The sequence below is a fragment of the Elephantulus edwardii genome, unplaced genomic scaffold (genome assembly GCF_000299155.1).
Source record: "Elephantulus edwardii isolate Elephantulus edwardi_28Jun2011 unplaced genomic scaffold, EleEdw1.0 scaffold00243, whole genome shotgun sequence".
NCBI classification, from domain to species: domain Eukaryota; kingdom Metazoa; phylum Chordata; class Mammalia; order Macroscelidea; family Macroscelididae; genus Elephantulus; species Elephantulus edwardii.
Window position 1 is genome coordinate 1,958,754 of NW_006399993.1, and position 6,964 is coordinate 1,965,717.

The 6,964-nt window shown below is 48.7% G+C and overlaps 1 protein-coding gene across 1 annotated transcript; it reads left to right on the forward strand.

The window, feature by feature from the left end:
* Window positions 1-409: 409 nt before the first annotated feature.
* CCDC17 (coiled-coil domain containing 17) lies at window positions 410-4,831 on the forward strand. The gene is made up of 13 exons (XM_006899020.1): window positions 410-583; window positions 664-738; window positions 827-998; window positions 1,090-1,252; window positions 1,463-1,546; window positions 1,629-1,757; window positions 1,990-2,093; window positions 2,469-2,614; window positions 2,741-2,832; window positions 2,961-3,164; window positions 3,308-3,515; window positions 3,609-3,719; window positions 4,706-4,831. The coding sequence occupies exons 1-13, from the start codon at window positions 410-412 to the stop codon at window positions 4,829-4,831; spliced, it is 1,788 nt and encodes a 595-aa protein (XP_006899082.1).
* The last annotated feature ends 2,133 nt before the right edge of the window (window positions 4,832-6,964 follow it).

A 6,964-nucleotide genomic window follows, 5' to 3' on the forward strand; every position in this document is an offset into this window, starting at 1 on the left:
AGAGGTTTGCTAGGAGTCAGAGCCAACTCAGTGGCCCCTCGCAGGAGAAAGGGTACCAGTTAAATTATACTATAAGCTGTGAATCTTGATTATATCATTATTTTAAAATGAGAGAATAGACATTTTTAAACCAATCTGACTTGGGCAAAGATGTGAAATGGGCATTGTGTAGGTTTTTTCGAGCCAAGAGCCCCTCCCAAAAGTGACTAGGCCTTCTCTGCCCATTTAAAACCTGCCCAGGCTTGTATAGTTGCTGTCCAGGGAACTAAGGCTCCTCCCCAAACATAAACTCAAAGATCTTGAAGAATTTCTAGACTTGGCCTCTCCTCCTTGCTTCTGTCTCTCTGATCAAATTCTGCATTTGTCCTATCACAGTTTTTTACTGCTAGCAGGGAAAGAACCCTATCTTATGGCCTCCTCCTCTGGGGAAGCAGGGCTCCTGTCCTGCAGGGCTTGTGACATGGTTTTCAGCTCCTGGGCCCTGCTGACTACCCACACCCAGCGTTTCTGCATTGGCCGCGCCAGCCAGGAGGTGACACTGGGAGCGCAGCTTTCAACAGCCACTGAGCCAGGCTGCCCCGCGGTAAGGGCCTTCTTGCATGGCAGTGAGCAGGTGTTCACCACCCTAACACTCAGGATTTTCATCCTACACCCTGTTCCCAGGTTTTGCCACAGGAAACTCAGGGCACTCCGGATGAGGAGGCCAACAAGTTGGCTCTAAAAAAGTTAACAGAGGAGGTACATCTAGCTTTCCACCGACTTGGAAATCTCAGTGACTTTCCTAAAGCAAAAGATGGGGCAGAGACTACGTTCCTGTTTTCTCCAGGTGCAGCTTCTGCGGCTGTCCCTACGGGCAACGCACCCCCGGGTAACAGAGTTCCCTAGGGAATCAGAGGGTGAGACCCCCGAAGAACGACTGCGGGCACTGAACGGAATTCACGCAAAACGTGTAGCCGAGACCAGCGCCCAGGGCAGGGCTCTGGAGAGACGCGGCGAGGGTGAGGAAGAAGTGGGGGGCCAGGAACCCGACCTGTGTCCTCACCCCATTGACTTAAGGCTGTTCAGCTCTGTCCTTCCTTACTCCTTCAGAACTGACCCGGCGCCTTCAGGGTGTGTCCGGGCCCCGCGGCGGGAAACCCCTCCTACTCGGTGTGGAGAGGGAGCTTCGAGAACTCCGGAGCGAGGCCGGCCACACGCGGGGAGCACTCGAGGCGTTAGAGGGGCGCGTTCAACAGCTACAACATGAGGCCGGGTGAGAGGCGCGCAGCGCAGCAGTGCAGCCCCTGAGGGCGCTGTCCTCGGCGCCAGCGCTACAATGGTTGGGACTCGACTCTGGCGGGAGCGCGGGCAGAGACCCCGGAGAAGCGAGACCCGCGCGGGCAGGCAGACGCGGAGAGCGGGAGCCGGCAGGGGCGGGGCCGCCTCCGTGATGACTTCTTCCCGCCGGTCACTGCGTATCCAGGGCCGGGCTGAAAGCCGCGCGGGAGGCTGAAGTTGGTAACCCGGTGCTACAGGCCAACTTGGGGACTCTGGCTGCCGAAGTAGGGTGAGATCCGGGCCCTGTGGAGGGGTTTGGGGCGAAGCGCTGCTCAGCATGTGAAAGGCTGCCTTCTGTTCCCCTTCCGCAGAGCCCTGCGCGAGGCCTATGTTCGAGGCGGGGGTCGGGACCCCGGCGTTCTGGGCCAGATGTGGCAGCTACAAGTGGAGGCATCAGCACTGCAGTTGTGCCGGCGATCGCGGGCACGTTCCGGTAGACAGTTCAGGCCAATCAGAAGATCTTAAATTTTGGGAAGAGACAAAGGGGGCCGTCTTAGGGAAGGAACCACCCAGGCGAACGTCCTCAGCTAGAAAACCTACGTGGTCTTTGTGTCAGTGGCTAGAATGAGCTAAGTCTATCTTTGTCCAGAGATAGTTAAGAACTGGAGAACTAGTTAGAGACAACATTAAATGTGACAGGTCAAACTTGTTCCTCCTAGGAAAAAAGACAAGAGCTACTTCGGGGGAGCTTCTGATGATTGAGGCAGAAAACCGGCGTCTGGAGGCAGAGATCCTGTCCTTGCAGATGCAGAGGGGCAGAGACCGGACACTTTGGGGTCAGTGCCCTTTGAGCCCTACTCTCATCCCGCCTATCCTTCTCTAGCCGGCTGGACTTAAAGAGCAGAGACCATGTACACGAAGTGAGACCCACGTTTGTGCCCCGTGTCTCCCCGATCATGCCCACTCATTAGACATTGGCCTTTCTATGCTTTTCGTATCCCTAAAATTATGGTGACTTAGTGGTGAGGAGTGTCAGTCCAAGGCCCCACACGAGATGTAACTCCATCAGCTGCCCCGAAGGAGCAAGATGGGCAATCTTCTACCGCGCCAAAAACCCACTGGAGGGTCACCAATCACCCCCAACTATGCAAATACATTTCCAGGCTTGGCTTTCAGGGTAGTGGTATTTCAGTCCAGTATATCCTCAGAAGCACCATTAACTGTTCCTCTGCACCCAGGGCCCGGAGATCTACCACTCCTGGCCAATACCAGACCACGCCTGAGAGGTAAAGGAGATACCCCAATACTGCCGCCGCCGGTGGCTCCCCCACTGCCGCCGCTTCCACCGTTCACAGATGCCACGTTTTGGGGTGGAACCGGAAAGGCTGTGAGGACCCAAGGATTGGAATGGGGGCAGCTCTGGCTTTTCCCCTTTAAGTAACATGGGCAGTTAGGAGGCTTTCCCTTTGTTCTCTGGTGCCAGCTGGCTTCTGGAACCATACTTGGGAACCTGGAGCTGGATCAACACCTCTTACCTCCATCTGATGTGCTGGGCCCTGCACCCTACGACCCTGGGTGAGACCTACCCCTTCCTCTGACAGCCTTTTGTTTTCCTCTGCTGGTTGAGACTAGCTAAACTCAGTTAGCACTGGGGTGGTCAAGGGAGGAGTGCAAGCCTGAGTTCTTAAACCAGCATTCTCCAGAGCTGGGCTGGTCGTCTTCTATGACTTCCTGCGGGGCCTTGAGGCCTCTTGGATTTGGGTACAGCTGAAGACTGGCTTGGCCCGGGATGGACTGGACACAGGCGGAACCACAGCATTGCCCCCAGCCATTTGTTTGCCTCCACCTCCAGCCCCTGGCCCCCTGGGCAACTGTGCCATTCTTGCCAGTCGGCAGTCTGTGCCCAGGTCAGTAGATGTAAATTTGGGGTTACCATAATGGACTATCCATTTTGGTTTTCCTTTTCTCCTCTATATACATGACAGCTCCAAAGATTTAATCCTAGAAAGGGTTATGTAACTGTGCTCGGATCTTTTTGGTTGTTCTGCAGATTGCCTCCCTCACCAGCAGTATCCTTAGTCTGTGAGCTACAGGCATGGCAGAGACAGGGCCTAGCATGGGCTAGGACACCACAGCCAAAGGCCCAGGCCTCACTGCTATTGTTTGACCAAAATCAGCGGGTACTGAGTGGACGCTGGCGCCTCCCACTGAGGCCCTTTGCTTTGGACTCCAGCCCTGGACTGAATGGAGTGACTCAGGTGACTGGGGGTGGGGGGCACCCAAACACCTAGGTTCAATCCTCCAAGGTACTTTCCTGTGTGTGCAGTAAGTACCCCATCACTTTTTCCCAGGCAGGTGAGGCAGAACTCTTCTTGCGGCTGGTAAATGCAAGAGATGCAGGTGCCCAGACACTGGCAGAGGTCAACCCAGCAAGTGCTCATGAGTACCAGCACCCACTTCTGGTGAGTGCAACTGAAGGGGCACCGAAGGGGTAGTTTCTAATAGCTTGTCTGCTTTCATTAACCAAAGTGTGCATGTAATGCTTATTTCAAAACCAATCCCATTTTCATTGATTCGCTGCATAGTGACTCCTATGCAAGGACAAAGACAACTGCTGCCCCATAGTTTCCAAAGTTGTGTATCTTTATAGAAGCAGACTGCAAATACAAACTGCCAACCATTGACAGCAGAGCACCCAAGCACTACACCTCCAGGCTTTTCTCATCCTTATTAACCCACTGCTATCACTTCTGGTTCCTATTTTCCATTGTTCCTGAGAAAGGAGACTGCCTCATTTTACTCCTTCCGTGTGGATGGTAGATTTAGCCTGCCAACTGTTTGCTTAGCACACTGACATGCAAACAGGGTGATAACTGAAGAGGTGCCCACTGCACTACCATGCATTAGAAGGTGCAGCCAAGGAGAGCTCTGGTGGCCTACTGGTAAGGAGGGACAATCTCCTGTACCAGTCAGATCTGATTTGACGGTACACTCACACAAAAATAAAAAAAGGTGCAGCCAGAGTACCCCTTGGAGGCAATGATAAAGCTTCATCTCACATACTTTGGGCATGTTGCAGGGTAGGAGAGGATATTCCTCTGAGGGATATCATCATTGGCAAAGTGGAGGGATGGTTAAAGACCCTCAAGTAGGTGGACACAGTGACTGCTTCAGTGTCAGAAATTATGATGGCACAGGATAGAGGGCTCAGATCTATGGTTCATAGGGTTGTATTTAATGACACTTAAAAAACGCATTACTCAGGAGAAAAAAAATTGGTAATATGCTCCTAGAAAACCCTATGGGACAATTATCTTTTTTTCACGTGGGTTTACCAATAAAAATCAGCTTTGTAATACTCAACATTGCATGACAGGTAAGGAAGTTAAGGTATAAACAGGTTTTAAGGATGCTCACAATAAGGACTGTTCACCTACCCATTCCACAGCTCTCCAACTCAACTTCCCTGGAAGCCAGCAGCGTACCCCTCTCAGCTGGCTTTGCAGATCCTCCACCTCCTGCAGAGGAGCCCCTCAATGGAGTCCAAGATGAGAGTTTGGGCCCCAGATGCTGAGTGTAGTAGGTTATTTTAACATCCACAGGACCTGCTCCCAGACCTTACTACTTACTGACAGGGTCAGGAGGTGAACATTTATGAACACAGAATTTGAGTTGAAATCACTCTACTTTCAAAAAATACTTGACTGCCTCAATATTTACAATATTGTCTAGCACTAAAGGAGTGTTGGTTGCTTAGCTCTAAGAATTACCTTGCCAACTCAAAGGTAGTTTGAATTGACCAGCTGCTCTGAGAAGGGGGGGGGAAGGTATGATTTACAGTATGGAGACTGCAATCAGTGTCATAAACTAAGTGTGAATGGTTTATGGAATACCAATCTATTCAGAAACTTTCACTGGAATCACAATAAAATGTATTTGTTTGGTTTTTTTTTTAAATCTCTTGCTCTAAGGGTGAAAGATGGGCCATTTCCTTGCATGTAATTTCATTTACAGCTTCTGAAAACCCACTGAAGGGATCATGAGTCATTCTGACCTGATGGTGCTTAAGAATGTGCATATAGGGGAGCTCTGGTGGCCTAGTGGCAAGAAGCTGCAACTACAATCTCAGGGGTGCACAGTTCGAATCCACCAGATGCTCTGCCGGGGAAGGAGGGGCAATCTCCTCCTGTACCAGTCAGATCTGATGTGACAGTACACGCACACAAAAATAATAAAAAAGAAAAAAAGAATGTGCATAGAATATTTGAGGAAGGTGTTTTAGTTTTTTATTAATTTTTTGTGTGTACCGTCAAACCAGATCTGACTGGTACAGGAGACTGGCCCTCCTTCTCCAGCAGAGCATCTGGTGGATTCAAACTGTGTACCACTGGCATTGTAGTGCAGCTTCTTTCCATTAGGCCACCAGAGCTTATTATTTTAAAACAAAAACACACATCTTTTTCTCTTAAAAAAATTATTTTATTGTGTGTGTGTGTACCGTCAAATCAGATTTGACTGGTACAGGAGGAGATTGTTCCTCCTTTTCCAGCAAAGCATCTGGTGGATTTGAACCGCTCACCTCTCAGATTGCAGTGTAGCTTCTTTCCACTAGGCCACCAGAGCTCGCTAAAAAAATTTTTTTTAAAATAAAAGTATGTTCACCAAGTCAGATTCTATAGCCAGGAGTTGTTAGCTAGGCTAAAAGAAAATGTGATTAACCCTCCTTTCAATGTAAGATGTTAAAACATATTTTACCCTATTTTGTCTCCAGGGCAGGGAAATAGCTGTGTATGATGTGAGAATTATATTAAAACCTGATATCACAAAGTCAAAATCTTTAACAACATGTTTAGATCAGGAGATTTTTTTAATCATATTTAAGAAGCCAAAATTGTTAAAAGGTAACAATTCATAATGTTGGTATTTTCAGGGTTCCTATACAGAAAATAATAAACCAGCCAGCCTCCCCACAGAGTCTTCCAACTACATTCAAAGTATCCATCACAATCTCTTTCAAAATACTAAGCGGAGTTCTTTAAAAACAGACCAATTTTTTCTCTGGGAGACCATTTTCTTGATATTTTCTTCAATGTTCTTTTTCCAAGGCAGGATTTAAGACCCAATTGAGACTAGGTACAGACGACAGGTACCACCCAAGCCTACAAGGAGTCTGCTGCTAGCCAGTCAAATCTGTCATTCACATTCAGCACCAAAGAGCAAGATTTTCAGGTCTTATCTTCATAGACCCCATCTATGAAAAGCACCAATGCAAACTGACAAGTCAGCTGGGCTCAGTCAGGTGTTTGAAAATGGAAAAAATATAGCACCATTCAAAGATGACCTAAAGCCATTATTTGAGCATTACACAGGCAGGATTTTGGAATGAAAATTTCTAGAAGAGATCATACATAAAGGGTGAAAAAATATCAACACAGTACCTCTGGCCACTATATAACACCTGGAGTGCTTCAAGGCACACATTCAGTATTTTTAAGAAAAAACCATCGAAGCCTCAACCTTTGCTTACAATCTTTATTGAAGTTATACAAAAAGAATCCCTCAAAAGTGAAAAAATACATTATATACAAAAAGCTTTCCCTCAGGAAGACATCTCTGAACAGCCTTTATCATGCAGTGCTTTCAACTGTAGCTCCAGCCTCCACTGTCTCCTCCACAGCTGCTCGACTTTCAGCCTGATTCTCAGCCT

What these genes read in the sequence shown, in the direction of transcription:
- CCDC17 (XM_006899020.1), top strand. Translation starts at nt 410, where the DNA reads ATGGCCTCCTCCTCTGGGGAAGCAGGGCTCCTGTCCTGCAGGGCTTGT. An exon ending in ACTCTGGCTGCCGAAGTAGG is followed by an intron (nt 1,547 to 1,628) that starts GTGAGATCCGGG and finishes CCCCTTCCGCAG; the next exon opens with AGCCCTGCGCGAGGCCTATG. An exon ending in GACTGAATGGAGTGACTCAG is followed by an intron (nt 3,516 to 3,608) that starts GTGACTGGGGGT and finishes ACTTTTTCCCAG; the next exon opens with GCAGGTGAGGCAGAACTCTT.